Below are 19,266 nucleotides of genomic sequence, written 5' to 3' on the forward strand. Positions count from 1 at the left end.
GTTGCTACTGGTCACAGTTTTATTAGTAACAATTTTTTGTATTTTGAAGGAATATTATATCTCATAGAATTCCCAAGAGAGCGTCCCCACCACCTCCTCCCACTAGCACCAAAGCTTAATTTAGACTGCATTAACTGCTTATTAAAAAGGTCCCGTATGTGTGTCACCGGTGTGCAGCATTAATCACAACAATCTACTTATGTTTATTGTCTCCCTGCTCCCCAGACTACCCCTGCAATTAATTATGCCAAAATTGGTCTTGCATATCAGGTTTCTATCAAATTGGTCGACTATGTTCTTCTCACTTAACCCATTCTTCCCACTTTTGATTAAGCTGGTGATAATAAGAACCCACAGAACTTAAACCCACGGAACAGTGAAAGTTTTTGGGAAATGTGCTTAATCTTTGTCTTGCCGAGAAGTGGGCCTACATGAGAAGACTCATACCACTGTCATTGAAGACTGTGTGACTATCAGAAGTGGGATTATATTGTTCCAGTAATGACTAATTGCCAATTACCCATATAAAGCAACACATTTCTTAGCTGACCAAGTCCATAACGACCCATTAGTCAGCTAATAGGCTAAAACGGGGCAGCACTAATATGGACGACAAAGCAAGGAAATGCTGTTAGGATGGTTTGACTGCCTCTGTCTGAGCTTAATCAACAGAATCATCTCTGACCTTCTTTTGGTGTTCTGTGCAGATAGGCTGATGCTTAAGGTCATTCAAGTTTTAAAATTAGAAAAATAAATAAACAAAAGAAAGAAAAACGTTTAGTTTACAACATGAGCAGTATATTATTGGGCTTTTTGACAGATTTATGCATGTGCAAGTTGGTTTCCTGCTTCATCATCACTGCTATTAGTGGACCACAGTTTTTCCAAGATAAGCCATCAATAACAAATGACTAGTGAAATGAACAGAAATGTCAGGGTTATTTTTGAACATTTAGAAGCTGTTTAAAATTACCATCTGAATCCCGATTTCACAAAATGTCACCTCAGTTTCTAAGCCTTTAGGTGTATGAATGCGTTTTAATAAAAGAGCTACAGTAGTGTTTAGCTCTGCATGTTATTTGGTGTTGTGTGTGTGTGTGTGTGTGTGTGTGTGTGTGTGTGTGTGTGTGTGTGTGTGTGTGTGTGTGTGTGTGTGTGTGTGTGTGTGTGTGTATTCTTGAATGTGTTAGTCCTTGAGAGAAACATCTCTCCTTCTAAGCAGCTGCTTCATTTCCTCATGATACTGGGCAGTTGCTTGGACCCATGTTTGACTGACAACTCTACTCACTCCTTCTGACAGCAACACAGCAAGAGGCTGAGAGTCTGTCAGGCCTTCTGACCTCTCACTGTTTGAAACAAAGAAACGGAGAACCAGGCCTGCTTCCAACCTTACTGCCTACAGGAGTTTATATTCTAGGTCTGCAACTAACAGCTGTCTCTATTATCAGTTATATTAAAGTTATATGATATGACGATACAAGACAATATACGATAAGATTTGTTTTCAGCAAGAATGCAGAAATTATTTCTATACTGTTTTTAACAAGAAAATGCCAACAAGTTTATCATTTGCTTCTACCCAGTTAACCCTAATAACTTCTCAGCAAAGCACTATGGTAAATACCGGTTGATTGACAAGGCACAATAAACTGCACAGTTAGCTCCATGGGAGGCCAAGCACCCTGATGTGGGTAATATGCAAATGCTAATTAACAGCACAAAGTAGGACAGTGGGGCAGCACAACTAAATTGGCATAAACAGCAGTTTGAAAAAGAAACATCAGGAGAGTAACTGAATGACCAAATTCAATCAGAGTGATTGTGGATTATTTCTAGCGTGTAATGTCCTGTTTGTAAATAAAGACATGTATGTTCAAACTGAACTCAAAGACAGAAAGAGAAACACTGAGGCTGGATGGTTCAGTTTATGAAGAATTAAGAATCTAACTCGTTCACGTTCACTTTATCTTACGCTGAAAGACTTACATTGAAACACCCATTTGTGACCGATGATTACTCCCTTGATTGTGTGGCCACATGCAGCAGAAGACTTATGTATAAACCGATTAAAATCCATAGTAATTAAAAAGCATAGTAATGAAAAGTTAATCTCTGGAAATGTGAACCTTACATAGTACAAAGCAGAGAAAGCTGGTGCGCTACCATCGCTAGCGTCACTCTGCACAAATGAAAACAAGTGCTTTAAGTTAATGATCTGCACATATCAAGGTATCAGCATGAAAAGCCCACAGGCTATGCATCATCAAAGATCAATTAGAAGCTTAATTTGGGCTTTAACACAGCATGCAGCTCCCGCCGACACCATGAAACTTTATTATACTGTGGGGAATCTCAACTTTTTAATCTGTCATTACTGAGCCTGAAACAAAACAGAGCAATCTCTTTCACTTTCTCGTCCACCTCGGGGTGCTTTCACATCTGACTTGTTTGACGCCAGAGAATAAAACTCTGAAATATTTATCCTCTTTTATTTATTCCCTTATCTATTTTAATCTAGTTTCCTTTGTCTGGGGAGTTGAGACGACCACAGCTGAACTATGATGAGGACGAAATAACTTTCTGACCTGCCATAAAGATTTTGTGCTAGTTGTTGTCGAAGCCGTTCTCTCTCTGCAGTACCTGAGAACCTCTGGACCTTCCTGTAGTACAAACCAAAATTTCATCATCTCTGAATTTCAGATACAATAAAGACCGCAACTGTTTGCTGCTTCACCCATGGTGCATAGAGCATCTGTGTTAAGATTCAGATGAACAGTGACTGTGGTCTTTCTCTTCAATCCTGGATCATTTTTAAAGTTGTATGATCATATTAATAAACAAAAATCAAATCGAATCAAAGCAGGTTGAAGTTCTGCACCAGTGCACGCTCTTGATGCGTTTAGAGGCATCAATAGCAGAGAGAGTGGAGTAGATGCATCCAAACAATTTAGACAGAAGGAGAAAAACAAGGGGTAAGAGTGCCGGTTGCCATGACAACAAAGAGGCTTTTAGCAACAAAGAAAAGGGCCGAGGGATTTTAGCTCATTAGCTTGTGAAGATCAAGAGGGGTGGAAATTGGGGCTTCTCTTTTTTCCAAGGGGCCTGCACTTCAGGAATGCTCAGTGCATGTTTGCTCGACAGCGATGCTGGGGATTAGACTTGGACTGAAAATATGGTAGAAAAGGTCAAAAATGTTGTGATATGGTGCCATAGGGGAAATTTCGAGGCTGATTTCAAATTGCTTCGTGGTGAACTCTTACCAGACTCAATTGCAGAATTGGCCCAATTTCATGAAAGTTGCGAATAGTTCAAAACCATCTCCTGAGGTTTCCATCAGATGGCTGCTTCACGGATAAGTTTAATAATATTTATATAATATTTATACTATGTTAACATTTGTCAGCAAATCCCATGAAAAGACTAATATCAACAATAAATGTATTGTACTAACATGTACCACAGAAGCAGCTGACATGTTCAGTCATTACAGTGGACGTGCAAACTGCAGTGTATTTTGAGTCTGTTCAAGATACACCGTCATGCTGCCATAAGTGCTTACTGTGCATTAAAAGTGTATAAAACTGCAGCTGAAGAGAGTGCCCATCAAATACCCTGTTCTCCTGTTTGAGTAATGGTTGCTGAGAGCTACAGTGCCCAGCTGGAAATAACTGAAATAACTTTGCCACTATGCATTTCCGATCCATTTTTAAAGATTTGTGTGTCTTGAGGAACCAATGGGCTTGGAGCTGTGAGCCGCAGACAGGGTAGGAGAGCCGAAAATTATCCTGAGACTTGTTGACAATATGAAAAATACAGAATAACCCCAGCCTTGTCCTTTCAACAAGCACCACATCTGATGGAATACAAGCACCTTCAGTATAAAACTGGCTGGCAGAGGACAAATGTGCAGCTGCTAAAAAATGGAAAAGACTCCATTATTTAAAATACACCTGCACTTTGTATTCCTATATTCATTTATGTAGTGAAGGGTTTGGAGGCTGTTGGAGTTTGTCATCGCTTTCTTCCTTTGCTAATTAGGTCTACTGTTGTCTGTTTCTGTGAGTTATTATAGTATATTTTATTTTAAAATGCTTGTGGTATGTTGTATGGAACTCCATATTGCTGCTATCTTAGCCACGGCTCCCTTGAAAAGGAGATCTTCTAATCTCAGTGGGACTCAGCTGGTTAAATAAAGGTTAAGTAAAACAAATATTAATGTGAAAATCAGATGCACATGAAAACAATATACTGGCTTTGTCAGTTCCATAAGAGGAAACACACATTCCAACAGAAGAACAACCTGCAGCTGTTATCTATTATTCATTATGTAGCATACGTGATAGATCGACACCTGAGCAAATTATAGAGGCTGAGGCCCCTCACTCCCACATCTACTGTGGTCACAACATCACACAAGGTGGCAAAATGTGTGGTTGTCTGACCTCAGGCGAAGAGAAGCTTCTGTTTCTCATCTTAACGTTGACACACAGCTCAGGGTTTGTCCATGACAAGATTCATATTTAAACACGAGTGCAGAGAATAACACAGTCAAGAATAATGTTTTTTTTTTTTTTTTTTGCTATTGATAGTGAGCTCAGAACAAAATAAGAACATCTTTTTTCGGTTCAACCTGCATTTTTGTGCCATCTACTTATCAGTGATATACCGTCTACATAAATAACATAAGGGCTCTTAATCAGACAGGCATTTGTTTTCCAGGTTGTCTGAGTTGGTGTAATTGGAGGTTTTTGGTTTTTTTTAACCTGCTTTGTGTTTCAGTGGAAAATCCAAAAATATATGCAAAATCTGCAGCACCAAGTATCTCGTGAAGATACGCACAGGTTTCTGAGAGACAACCTTAATACATTTTTCATGCTACCTGTAATTCACTTTAATACAAATGAGCCAGTGTCAAATAAAGGAAGGCAGAAAAATAATGGCCCACAATGGAGGAAGAGCTACTTGGATCTGACCATGATGAAATACAAGCAGGTGCAACTGATGCATGGGTGGGCTGATGTTATCTACAGGGAAGAGAACAGATTTCCCCTAAAAAAAAAAAAAAAAAAAAAATCCTTTATCATCACAGTTACAGTATTAAAAACAAGACCAGCCTATACCATGTGTGATTGTTTGACCATGAAGTAGACTAGTGTGGATTTAATTTTCTTGTTTTTAATCATGTGGCCACTATAATTGTGTGTAGGCTAATAAGCAGCTTTTTGTACTAACAAAGCAATTTGCTTTGAATTTCAGCAGGGAATCTGTTCCCTTCATTGTAGACAGTCACAGAAAAATAAATTAAGGAGTTTTAGGGGGGCCTTGGAAAACTGAACCACTTCAAGAAATACCAACTGAGGCTTTTGGAACCGCCCTCACAGTCCTCTAACCTGATCATCACTGAAAATCTGTGGGTGGATCTAAAAAGAACTTGAACTTGAAGTGATCTGCAGGAAGAGTGGGTGAAAATTCCTAAATCAAGAACAGAAAGTCTCTTAGCTGAAAGATTAAGTGTTTGCAAGCTTTGATATCTGCCAGAGGGGGAAGGGTACTGACTCCACATGTTTGTACATACTACAGCAGCCTTTTAATTCTCACAATCTAATTCTTTCATTTGAATTCTTATATATTTTTCACCACATTGCTGATTAATCAATGCCATGTCCTTGTGTGAAGTAGCTTTTTTAATAATGCAATTTTCCCCTCTGGGATCAATAAAGCACTATCCCTATACCATGCTGTCATATCGCTTCAGGCAAAGGATAATCAGAAAATCGAATCAAAACATGCAGCACTGCATTGTGGGTGAAGCAGAGTTAAAAAAGCATGTGTTGCAAGCGTGTTTAAGGTTCATCTGTTGTTCATCTGTAGTTGCTCTACAGTATAAAACTCTACAGTGACATGATTTTGAACACAACTGTCAAAAACTTAAACTGGAAATTTAATTCACCTTTACTCACTGTATCCGAGATGTTTTGATGATTTTTAATGCTCTCTGGGTATCTGTTTACTTCTAATTCAGGGCTTTGTTTTTGTTGTTATGCCGTTTGTGTTAGATGAGCCACATTTCCCAAGCAAGAAAATTAAAAAAGGAACTGAAATGAAGCGGAATAAAGCTGCGTGTAACCATCAAAATTAGAATTTGCCGTGTTTATGACCAAAAATTTATATATTTACTCAGAAGTTGTTGGTTTAATGGAGTTATACTAATACCTCAAATTTAACATGGTTTGACTTGACTTACTGATAGTAATATGCTACATTTGGCGACCCAAAGATAGGCACAGAGTCTAAGTCTGTCATTTAATCCATCAGTCTGGGTGGTAAGTGAATAGAGGCTCTTGTTCCTTTCACTTGGTTTCTGGATGTTAATAGGAGTGGGCTGACTGACAGGCACAGACAGAGTGACTCAGCATGGCTCCAAACAAGTCAAAGCTATTGTGATTAAGAAAGACTTTGAAAAGGCTCTGCACACACAACCAGGACACATATGTACCTTTCTCCTGCAGATTGCTTTATGTCTCTCTTAAAACACATTTTTAGGCTTGAACTTATTAACAACAAACCTTAGCTTACCTAATGTTAAAGCTACAACATGCAACCTTTCTCAGACAGATATTAAATCCTTTTCAATAATTGTCATCTTCATAGTACAGTCTTACTTTAACCGTTAGTGTGGCCCTAACCCTAATCTGAACCAAATCAAAACCAGAATCAGCACTGAAGTAGCTCTTCACGAATTCCTTCACCTCCTTCGCCATCCTTCTCACTTGTTTAGATGTTCTTCATAAATATAGAAATACACACACACACATATACACACACCCACACAGCTAAGCTTATTTCTATCTTATCCAGAGAAATCCTTTCATCAGCTTTTCAATGCTGAGTAATCAAGGTATAAAGAACCATGTCAGTCTGCTGTAGCCAGAGGCTGAAGTGTATGTGCAGTCACCAGGTGCTAATCCGATATTGTGTGCTTCCCCACTGATGTTAAGTAATATGGAAAAAAAATATATATATATCAGTCTCACCTCAGGCCGAATGTGTGAGACTGCTCATAGTGGAACAGGGAATGAATCTTCGCATCTGAATTCACAGCAATCAGCCTGTCAGTCAAATCCTGCGGAGTAAAATGAGAGGCTGTGAAAGGGAATACAGCAGCTGCAAAACATGGTGCAAAATGAAAACTGTGTGGATATTTAAAATGTGCGAGGCGAAAAATGTACATGAGCCTTAGTGTATTGGGGGTTTAGGAGGAGCCCTGTGCAAGGTAAAACAAAATGCGTGGGTGGTGGTTGAAGGCAAAATAAAAAGGGCAAACATGCCCTCAAATGGCTGAAAGAGGCACTGCATGAAATGTGAACAACAGTGTAAAAAAAAAAAAACACTCACAGGAACAGAGGTTGGCATTTCTCTCAGGGTGTATTCACTCTTGTTGGCTAAAGGCTGTCGGCCCAGCAGCTCCCATACTGAGTGGGAAGAGGAGAGCAGGTTGACCAAGGACAGGAAGGACTGGGGAGACAGAAAGACAAACGGCAAGAAAGAAAAACAGGCACAAAGGGTGAAATTAGAAATAAACTCAGAACTCAAAACTGATCCTAACATTTAGATCTTTTTGAATTCAGGCTGAAACAGTGTAGATGAAACAGCGAGTCACTGCTGATCAGATCATTAGTGCTTAAATCTACTCTTATTGTAATTTGTGCCAGCCACCCATTTACTTTTAATGAGTGTGGTTGTTATGCTATGTGTGTTAGAAATACTTTCTAGGGACTGGTTATGAAACTAGCTGACTTGAAATATGAAACTAGAGACTTAAACACTGTATGTGGCATTGGTCCAATGAGACGCATCCCTATAAAAATAAACCTTTAAAATAGCAATACTAGACAGATAGTATGATAAAAGAAAATAATGTATAAAAAAATAATGGCTTGATTAACGAGTTGATATTCAGAAATCTACAGTGTATTTTGCCCATGATAGACGTTTAAATTGATGCAAAAACAAGGCAAACATGAAAATGGAAACAAAAAAAATGGTCACGTGTGAGCACTTTTACAGCATGAAATTACATGAACACGTGAATAGAACAGTCATCTGAAGAACCTGAAACAGAGGAAGCCCCTCTCATCATGGGCATCAAAGGAAAAAAAAGGACAGACACACACACATATACATAAGTCAAGTTTTTAAAATTCTATGAAACAGCTTGAAAGGAACAAAAAAAGCCTTCAACTATTGCTCTGAGCCCAAAAATGTTTTTTTTTTTTTTTTTTTGAGGTTGAATTTTCAATTCTTTCATCTCCTCCTGTTTGATGTTTCAAAGGTGCATTACAGACTTCTACATGTTTTTCAACAGAGATTAATCCAACACGCGCAGCAAAATTATAAACTCACAGAAGGTGAACATACCAGCCATCCTCCCATCATACAACTACGCACAGCATTAGTTTTCCAAATTCCTATTAGTTTTCCAGACTGAACCTGGGAATTCTGCCCAAACTTGTGCCAAATTCTCTCTCTACTCTAATTCTTATCTCTATCCTACTCCCTCTGCTCACACACGGTACCTTTAGGCAGCTCCTATCGATAGGGTCCATGGGTGTTGGTTTGGGACGGACCACCGTCACATCTTCACTTCCACACTCCAGAGCTGACCACAGCTCAATCACCAGCGCCCGGACAAAACCTGCAACACGTCATCAAGTCACTGGTTTCAATATGGATTTGTACAGAGAAATTCTCAATTCTGACTCTAAAGCTTTAATTTGTGAGCTTGGCATTATAAGGCTCCACAGGAGCACAGGAGTGCAACTGAGATTTTAAGCATTAAAGATTTCATCGTCAAAAAATCTGCTTTATAGTTTTTAAAATGTTTACATGGTAATGTTTAATCTCCCATGTTTACACTTAAACTGTTTGAGTTGTATGCCACTACCTAAGCCTTTGCCTATGTCTATACCTCCCGCTTTCCACTACCTGTGATAAGTGGAAAGCATTCACATATGATTTACTATGCTATTTTTAAATGCATCTCAGAAACAGACAATGAATCTGACAGCTGCTCACATCACATACTGTCTTAATCATTACAAAAACTTGACAGTTAATATCTTCTCTCACTCTCTCTTTATCCATTTATCCTGACACAAACAATCTGACAAAGATGTTTCTCCCTGGGCTGCTTGATGCCTGCTTTGTGTCGACTAGACAACAACAACTTGGAGTACAAGCCTTAAGCATCACAGATGGCAAGTGTTTGTTTGTGCGAGTCAGTGCATTAGTACCTGAAGAGTGCAAAGCCACCACCCCCGGAGCAGTTGCTGCCACCTGTGTCACCATCACCCCGTATCCAAACTTCTCACAGCGGCTCACCTGTGGAAAACACACACAGAAACCCCACAATCCCCAAAAACATTTCAGTTTTATCTTTGCAGTTTTTGCTTACATCAGTCACAAATAAATGAGAGGCTGAGACAAGATGGAAAAATAAAGGATGAATGTAGAAAATAAGACCTGAATCTGGATCAAACAGAGCTCTATTTTGAGAGAAATTTTGACATTTGTGATTCAGAATGCAAAGTCTGCTATGACACTGCTAGAATCCTGGAAAGGCACTACATAACGTAGTTTAGTATGGTGAGGAGAAATCAAATTGCAAATTGATTTTAGGGTGTGCGGGCACTTCATTAAGTACAACACAATGTCACAACTTAAAATAGACAGAAATATAATTACATTCCATAATTAAAGTGAAATGCCAAACAAGAGAAGCAATTACAAAAGTGCGCAAACAATGGCAAGTAAATTAAGCCCATAGGGGATTAGCTAAGGTCTGCATGAAGAGTAAGAGTGTGTCTGTGTGTGTTTACAATATAAATCATGGACAGTACTTTGTATGTAAGGGATATGTAGAGGCCAGAGTTTAATAAATCAAACCCAGTGTGAAAGTAGCAGCATGTAACAGCCTCCAGGCTACTAGTGAATACTAAACAGTCTTCAGGAAATGTGACCGTGGCTCTGAGGAGCAGCAGGAGCAACAAATTACCACATATTCTGCAGAATGAATTAGGGATACTGATGACATAGGCCAACAGAATTAATTAAGGTTTTTAAGATAGATTATGTTCTGCTGGATGGGACATTATGCAATACAAAAGCCTAGATACACTGGATGCATGCATATTTTATTCTACAAGCTTTAAAAGTCCTGTGCACACAAAAATGAGAGGAACATGAAACTATACCTGCAAAAAAAACAGATCTAATTGTACATGTAAATTTGACTACATTTAAAATTTACATTTTTTTCCCCTATAGTTTAACAATCACACTTCGCCCACTTCTCCCCAATTAAACTTCAGAATCTTACACCTGTTAATGGTATAATGATGGTCTATGGTCTGTTGCCAAAGGTGTGCTTCTCTGAGCCAGTTACATTACAATTCAATGTAAATAAATATACTTGATGTAATTGTGTGAAATGACTGACTTTTTCCAAACCCTGCTATGGCTGTGGGGTTGTCTTACAGTGACTAAGTGCAGCAAAGAATCACTTGAACAGCATAATATTACTTTGGCACACTGATAGCGTTAAAGATTAAATCGAGACACTGCCAAAGTTAATTTTGCCAGGGCTTCCATAAAGGTGATGAAACAGTACCATCAAACTACTGTATGTCAGCATCAGTGCTTATCAGTACGTCTACACCTAAGTCCAATGCTTTCTAAAAGTTAAGGTGGTAAGGTAGACTTATCTCTCTAGCTGACATTTTACCTTGGAACTGGCTACTCGTGCTTTAAAAACTAAATGACTCTGGCAACATCTGGAGTTCCTCAGTAGTAGTATTTTATATCAGCTGCTGCAAAGTCAGCACTGTGCCCTCGAGCAAGTCACTTAACTCCCAAACTGCTTCAACAAGGCCTCCCAGAGTCTAGACACATTACTGTAGTTACTGTGGAATGGGCAGTTTCCAGGAGTGACTGTGCTGCTGTTAAAGTGAATTTGGATCAGAAAATGTACAGAATAAAGGCTGAGGAAAACAGCTCACAGTGTAACTGGCAAAATGGGTATAACTATATAAGTGGTTTTTCTTTTTTTTAATGATGGAAAAGGAAAGGAAGATAAGGACCAAACTGAAAACTACCACAGTTACAACTGTGTAGCATTGCAAAATTCAGTGTTTGTTATTACCTGTAGTTTTTTAGTAAAGCGAGAGAACATGTAGGAGACACATTCATTGATGGCCCCAGTCTGCTGGAGCAGCAGCAGGCCTTTAGGAGTTGCAGCAAAGTTCAGCAGGCTGTCCAACAACGTTTCCTCCCAGATGAGCCTGTTCCAAAGACAGAAAGCAAGATGGAATGAGTTGCAGCATCTTGTATTTACACTGTGAGAAACACAAGGTTCAAGTCACTGGAAGTCAGTTCATTACACACGTGAGCAATCGGAAAAATAAGTAATGTAGTAATGTGATCCCTCCAAAAATTGATGCGGGTAAAATGAATGAAAAAAAAAAGATCTTGTCTAATTTTCAGTGGTCTGATCAAGCATTGTTGTGTTAAGGGACAAGTATTGGCATAAATAATATAAATATACTGATCACAAGAGCAACAACTGTCATATTATGTTGTTAGTTACTGCCTAAGCTACGTCTCTTGTGCTACAGTGTCAGGTTTTCTCTGCTGCACAAGGAATACAAGTTTGTCTGAATAATTTAAACATTACTTCCCATAAATGATGTGGCTTCAATAAACTCCACCCAACTCATGTTTACTGACAATGCCAGGTTGTTGTTTTGGTTTGCTTTGCTTTGTTTTTAAAACCAGAGCCAGGGCCAAAACTAAACATCGAGAAATCAGTTTTTGGAAACATTCGGGTATTCTGCTCTTGAACTTTGATATGTGATTTTCTGTGGATGGAGATGTGAAAATACACAACATCAGTCCATCCAATTTTATGGTCTCCTGACAATCATTGACTGCTTTATTTCTGAACCCTAATTCAGGTCATTATGTGGACTGTGTTGGAAATACTAGAACTGTTTATAACAGGTACAAAGGCCTGTTATTGTGAGACAGTATGTTGCTATGCAGTATTTTGTTTAGTTAGTGCTCACATGATACTACCATGATATGATAATACCATGTTTCCATGGTTTCCATGATGTGTGTGTGTGTGTGTGTGTGTGAGTGTGTGTGTGTGTGTAGCCTCACATATTCTGCAGTTCCTGGGTGGATGCTGCAGCAGTGGCACCAGGTACCGGAGTAGGTATCCTTTCTGACAAGGAACTGGTCTAGAAATAATAAGAAAAACGTACCGTATTAGTTAAAGTATTACTTTTTATCCATCAGTGTGTGAGGGTGTGGGCACATCATGCTGCTATTCACATCATGCTGCTACAGTCAGAGACGTAAAAGCAGTTGCCTTTGTTTTCTTTATTCAACATTAAATCAACTCACAGATTCAGATTCTACTAGCTATAAATTATGGAAACCATGGAAACCACCACTGAATTTTAATTTCATAATTCGTTTAACCTTGCTATTCCTTTTGTGTAACTTTCAGTGTACTCTGTGCTGTTGGTCTACAATTAGCCTTTCCATTTTGTCTTGATATTGGTAATGTCTATAATTGATGAAAAAAAATCAGGAAAGAACCCACTGTTTGGATTAGACATTTATACTGTGAGTATATAATTCATCTCCATTACTCTAATGGTATAATAATGTATATACTAGGAAAAGTTTAAAAGTTTGTAAACCATCCGGCACCATAACACCATCTGAAAACAGTGGACAGCTGGGTTGAAACTGTCATTCTGGACAATCGAACATTGAACTGGTAACGGTTTTTGGTTGCACATTCGGTTGTGTTTTTGTTTTCAGTTTTGTTTTTCCAGTTTTGTTTTCAGTTCAGTCTGTATTACTGAAGACGTTCTGATTATGATGTTAGTTAATTCTTCCCATTTGCAAGAATTTGCAATGCTTTTCTTGCTGTGAATGAATAAAGAGAGAAGACTGCACTCATCAAGCAAATGAAACATGACAGGAGTACTCTAGCCAGTGAAACTGATCATTAGACATGGACAACCCTCCATTAGATAATGTAGAAACAAAAGATTCATGCACAAAGTAGCTATAGATGCCAATCATGGAGTGTGGCCTTTTGTCAACGAGTGCAGCTACCTTTTTCCATGCAGCAGCTACAGCCTTGTGCAAGCCGTAGGGTCGGAGGACCTGCAGACCCTCACAGGTGTTGTATATCTGTCTACAGACAAAGATAAAAGCTCCACATAATGTATGGGACGTGTCCGATTCACTTAGTGATGACAGCTCCTTGTTTAGCAGCTTCAGGGTAAACTGTACAATGACGAGAGCAGCAGAGGTTCTGCAGAGTAGAGAGATAACAGACAAAGACGGCATTCATTAGCCCAACATTATTGGGGGAGGCTGCATACATACAAAACTGAGTGGCACAGTTAAGTGAATTAGTCAAACCAGAGTTGAATACTCAGTTTTGGTTGTAGCCAACAGGCTGTAAGACAGACTGAACCAGCTAAGGTCACTGTCATGGTCAGCCAATTAAAACAGAATACCAAACTTACCTGGAGCCACTGAGTGACCCTGACCAACTTTAAGAAAACATATTTCCCCAAGGTTTTGCTGTAGCTACACTTGAGTCAATCAAAGACATTATCGCAGTGACTGACAAACGCTCAACATCCTCGGGTCTAATCTGCTCTCTGTGCAGAACCATGAGGATTGGTTACGCAAACTGATATATCTGTTGAAGTCTTCAAGCTCAGTCAGGGACATGTAATTTATTCATTACCATCAAAAATACAAAATTGCACTGTGTATTTAATCACACCATCTCACCTCTCACTAAGGGCCACAAGGAGATTCTTCTCGTATAAAAAGAGAGCTAATCCTCTGTCTGTGTTTGCGATGCGAGCCAGAACGTCAGCAATAAGAGTCAGTGTTGCCGCGGGAGACTTTAATTTGGCCTGCCAACCAAAAAGAATAAACAGACAAAATTACCCAACACAGAAACAAGTGGAATCCCAGGAGGGATGAATAGATACTGAAAACTGAAATAACATAATTAACTTTGACAACGTTGTAAGCTATTTTATGTTCATAGTTGATGCTTCCACAATTTCAAACAGGTGGTGAAAGGTTCACTAGTAACAATAACTGTTCTGCTGACTAACATATATTCTTCTCTGTCCTTCTAACGTGACTGTAACAAACACACACGGTGGTGGAATCAAGGTTAAAAACTCTGAGGTAACTGCTAAAGTTAGGATAACAATGTGGCTACGGGCCTTGTATTCATAATATTAGAATTAGATGTACATTATAGAAACACTGTAAAGGCAAATTTTATGTATTTAATACTGAGAGTTAAAATTACAGCTAATGTTTAGGGAATAAAACCTGATAAACCTGAAAATTCCCAATGATAAAATGTGTGGTTAATAATTGTATAAAGCTTTGTGATGCACTCCCATACCAGTATATCTGTTGAATTGTGAAAAATGAAGAAATAAAGTTATAATATATTTATAATATATAAAGTTATAAAGCAGGGTGATGCAGTTTACCTGCCTGTATACTGGTGTATGTGTGTGTGGGGGTGTTTGACCTGCTGTCCATTGAGCAGAGCTATAACAGGAGCCAGCAGTGTCTCTATGACAGCAGTCTGGTAGAGACACTCTGCAGCACACTCTGTCCTCTCGCACAGCATCCACAGCACCTCCATCACCAGACTGCTGGGCGACAAGGAGTCTGAACACACAAACAATAAATTATAACCTTATTCCAACTGAATTACGTACATATGTACTTATTCAATAATATTTATATCCTTTAAGGCTGACAGTAAACACACTGTCCTGCTTCTTTCCTGTTCATCAGAATCCTGGAAATTGAATCCTGTCAAAGTGGTTTTTAGCAGAACTGATGGATACTTGTGGGCTTCAATGATTAAGTTAATTTGCATTTTGTCTGCTTTATGTGAAGTGGAGATGTACATGACCCTTACTGTCCTTATTATCATTACTTTTGCATCTACTTCTGACTTCATTCTGCAGTATCACCGTCCTGCTCAGAATAAACTCTCACAGGTGCAACGTGTTATCTTCAGCCTACGTTTAAAATATTAATATAAATCTATGATTTGCTCTGCCTGACACCCTGCAGCAGCCAAAGGAGAGGATCCTCTGTCACAGTCAGGGTAAGGGAACACTATTGATCACTGGCAACAAAGTTGCTGCAGTGTAATTCGTGAGAACGAATGGGGCAATAAAGCAAGGTCTTCCAGGAGACAACCACAGTACTGCATGACTCAGTACAAGGTTAAGAGATAAAAGATAAGGTACTGAAGAATGCTGCTACGCCCTACAGGGAGGGTCACTATGTTCCTTCAGTCCATCGATTCCAGACTCAAAGACTGCAAAGACAGGGAAGAATGTTGACACTTGTTGACGTAGTTTATGTCTGTGCATGAGTAAGTGGGACCCACCTGTGTGTGAGGTGTCACTGTGTGGAGGTTTAGGGTGTTGATACATGATGTTAATCAGGATGACAACCAGGTCTGTCAGGCTGACTGGGTCTGAAACACAGACAGATGAGTAGATGAGTAAACGAATGTGGTGACTCACTGACTAGACAGGGACACTAAAAGTAATGGTTACTGCTGAGAAGGAAAACCTAAGTTTTGGTAGCCTTGGAGACGAAGGTCGTTCTTGGTGTGTAATTCGATAAATGAATTGTCATCATGTGTCTATTCTTCCTGCATCTCAGGCAACATTTCCCACATTGTAAGGAAAACACTGCAATAGAAATGTTAAGGACGACTGCTATCCATGAACCACTATCATTCAGGCTGAATGGTGGGCTTCATGTTCTGACTGCTGTGACACTAAATTGAGCCAAATTTTAAACAAAATCAATTTCCACTGTGGAGAAAAAAAAAAAAAAGAGAATGTGTGATTAATTAAAACAGAGGGAGAAAATCTTCGAAAATATGTGTTGACAACAGTTAAATCAGAACTCAAAACTGCAGTGGAAACTGGTTCAGGAATATTATGATACCCTGGTGGCGACTTCAAGGTGTGGAGAGACTCATCAGTAGGTCTCCACCTGTAGAGTGGCCTTGTGATTGATATAAAACATTCTAACGTCAGTGATTTAACGATCTCCTGACTAACTTGGAAGGAGAGTGAATAATGGCTAAATAAAGAAAGGCCAAGTTGCTGTGGCAGCAGACAGTGAGTCTGTTTTAAATGTCTAACTACACATCGATCATGTTAGATAACTTTATCAATGATTAAGATGGGGCGGGTAGAGTGAGCTAAATCCCGGCACAGGAGGATTGGAGGGAGTGGTACCATGTGTAAGCTGATCAGACACATTCCTACGTGAGATTATCTGCTGTAAAGATTGGAGAGAATGTTTTGCTGCAAAATCTGAGATGACAAGATGAAAGCACAGGGCAATAAACTATCAGCACATCTGTTTGTCCCTTTAACTGCAAGTCATTTAAATCACCACTGAATGTCTGAGGCCTGCAGCTGACAGCAATGGACAATATAAAGTATCAGGCTCTCAGGATCAGCTAGAGTCAGACTTTGTACTTCTTTTAGTGGAGAAACTATGTAAAAAACAAAGTGATATACCACACATGCAGTGACAGATGTTGCAAAGTGTTTAAAGAGCTCGCTTTGTACCTTTGCGTTTCCTCACTTTGATGGGAAATAGTTTTCTTCCATTGGTGTAGATTAGGAGTTTTCCCAGGACACACACAGAATGGACAAAGAAGGCGTATTCAAGCTCCTTTCCTGAATAAACACTCCTCTGGACTGAAACATCAACAGAAAGTAAAAATATATATATATTATTTAAACTGTCTGACTTTTGCTGTAGTCACATTTCTAATTTCCATGATGTCCAAATATTGTTGATACGGTTCAAAGATGATAGAAGGAGCAAGGCTGAGAAAAAAACAGAAGGAGAAATGTAAAAGAAATCTCATTGCAAACTAATTTTGTTCAGGTTTTCAAAGATAACCTGAATGGTTGTTAAGAATCAGGTAGAATCCACAAAACATCCAACAGCAAAAAAGAAAAGTTGAGGACTGCTTTAGTATTTGTGAAGTTTGTGAAACTTATTTTAATATGTGAACTACTACTCATAAAACTACAATGAATGTTGTGAAATGGTTGTTGTGATGTTGTGGTGGACAGATATTTCATGCCTGCAGCTTCTGTAACAGAATGAAACTGACAAGTGAAAAAAAAATCCTATGTGGCAACCTTGAAGTGCCTCTGGGGTGCAGAAAATCAAAAAGCAGCACAGCTCAGAAAACTCTTCTTTTATGGAGGAGTGTATCAGTGGCAGGACGGGGGGGCGGAATATCTCTGCTCATCCAAGACAAGGTCACAATGTTCAGTCTCAAGGAGCCAGCTGGCTTACAGGAGATAACACACTGAGACCGCTAGTCCCTTACACCCCATCAACCTCTGTATTCACTCGCATTTAATGAATTTTCACATTTTAAATGTGCAACGGGATGGGTAGCACTTTACAGTTTATTATTAATCTTAATGTTAATTTTGCAAAATTAGATTAAATAATGTAAACAAACGAACAAACAACCGCTGAGAGAAAGTAGAGGGTTTTTTTGGAAAATGGGCCGAGGAGGAAGAAACTGTTTTGAGTGGTGACCCAACTAATGTTGACAACCTGGAAATGAGATCAGCAGCAGATGATATGAAATGTTGATTTAATATGTCACCTGACTTTTACACCTTATTAATACCCTCTTAAAATGATAAAATGAGTATCCTGTAGTCTGTTTTCAACCCCTCTCTTTTCTAATACAAAGGATCAGGGAGTGATTAAAGGTTTGAAAAGAGATTCATTACCATCAAAACTTAGTGAATCCAGGTATCTGGTCTACCTAGGAGCTGGATCCAAAATAATAGCAGCTACCTGAACCCAATCCTAACTTTGTTTTTTGCTTATAGAATGTGATAGAATAAGAATATGATGTATGAGCCAAATAGTTCCCCCTTTTTGTAATAGTGGTTAGAAATAATACCTGTATAAATGCCTCTGTCTTGTCCATTTTAATTTCAGCTTAAGCTTCAAGTGTTCATCTTTCTTCCATCATTCTTTTCTGTCCATTACTCTGAACATTTTTTTCTGTCTGTTTTATCTTTTATCATTTTCATTTCTTCTCTCCACTGTTTTTCTCTGCATTCCTCTGTTGTAATGACAGCAAGAACAGTGTGTGCACATTACGGAAACTGAATAAATGATGACGGCAAAGTCTAGGTACAAATACATTTAACACCCACAGGCCTCAAATGAAGCATTACTTTCTCATTAGGCTTTCACAGAGGCTCAGCCTGCCTATTATTTTTTGGTTTGTTTCATAGGATACATTAAATCAGCATTACTGCAAATGTGCTGATGTTTACCACACAGAGTGAGGATTCGGATTCGCTTGAGAGAGTACATAAACCTGTGGAGGAAATCGTGAGTCTGTGGACTGTTTTACTTACCAGTGTTCTGCTGCTCTGCTGACTGGGGATCAGTTGTCTTGTTTGTGAAGCGCTCACAGGATTCGCTGTAAAGGATACACTGCTGAAGAGCGGCAACAATCTGGGAAAATAAATAAATAAAGAGATGAAAATAATGCAAGTGTCTGCGGGTGCTGCAAATATTTGATTGGTTGACTGAAATCACAGCTCCTAATCTGCTGAGCCAAATTTAGATGCTGTTGTGAACGGGCCAAAAACAACCTGGCTTTCTAAAGAATTCAATCAGAATGTCAATGCAACCTCCTCTTATCGAACCTCTTAATCAAGAGTTTTAGATTATTTTAGAGAAAGTGTCAGGGGTGATTACATGGTAATCCTCTCTAAAGTCAGAGTGGACCGGGAGGTTTAGGTTTAAACAATCAATTCTTAAATGTCAAACCACTACATGCACATTGCCCTGGTTTCTGCTTCCTGAAAGGGGATGAAGGGGAAATACCTCTGATGTTTATTTGCTAAGATGTTTCTCTCCTGTGTCACGTTTTCAGAAACACAAAGGAGTTAGTGAGAGATATTGATTATTGTGTGAAGCACTCACCAGAGAGTTGTATTTTCTCTCCAGGAGTCTTAGAACCACAGTCCTACTGTAGTAGCCATGCTGAGATAGGGAGATTTAAACCAATCAAGAAAGAGAAGAGACAGAGTGCAATAT

At 39.0% G+C, this 19,266-nt stretch overlaps 1 protein-coding gene across 4 annotated transcripts in view; it reads right to left on the reverse strand.

The window, feature by feature from the left end:
• tbc1d32 (TBC1 domain family, member 32) overlaps window positions 1-19,266 on the reverse strand; it is a 53,083-nt gene that overhangs the window by 30,607 nt on the left and 3,210 nt on the right. The window contains exons 10-23 of one of the 4 annotated variants that reach the window (XM_041064540.1): window positions 19,153-19,212; window positions 18,579-18,678; window positions 18,010-18,015; window positions 16,740-16,871; window positions 15,533-15,622; window positions 14,654-14,796; window positions 13,885-14,012; window positions 13,192-13,393; window positions 12,220-12,299; window positions 11,201-11,339; window positions 9,294-9,381; window positions 8,577-8,695; window positions 7,396-7,515; window positions 7,035-7,123 (exon numbers count right to left, since the gene is read on the reverse strand). In XM_041064540.1, coding sequence (XP_040920474.1) covers window positions 7,035-7,123; window positions 7,396-7,515; window positions 8,577-8,695; window positions 9,294-9,381; window positions 11,201-11,339; window positions 12,220-12,299; window positions 13,192-13,393; window positions 13,885-14,012; window positions 14,654-14,796; window positions 15,533-15,622; window positions 16,740-16,871; window positions 18,010-18,015; window positions 18,579-18,678; window positions 19,153-19,212 — 1,496 coding nt within the window. Of the gene's footprint in view, window positions 1-7,034; window positions 7,124-7,395; window positions 7,516-8,576; window positions 8,696-9,293; window positions 9,382-11,200; window positions 11,340-12,219; window positions 12,300-13,191; window positions 13,394-13,884; window positions 14,013-14,653; window positions 14,797-15,532; window positions 15,623-16,739; window positions 16,898-18,009; window positions 18,016-18,365; window positions 18,376-18,574; window positions 18,679-19,152; window positions 19,213-19,266 lie in introns of all 4 variants that reach the window. The other 3 variants (XM_041064539.1, XM_041064535.1, XM_041064536.1) reach the window with 3 other exon arrangements.

The sequence above is a fragment of the Toxotes jaculatrix genome, chromosome 19, assembly GCF_017976425.1.
Source record: "Toxotes jaculatrix isolate fToxJac2 chromosome 19, fToxJac2.pri, whole genome shotgun sequence".
NCBI lineage: Eukaryota > Metazoa > Chordata > Actinopteri > Toxotidae > Toxotes > Toxotes jaculatrix.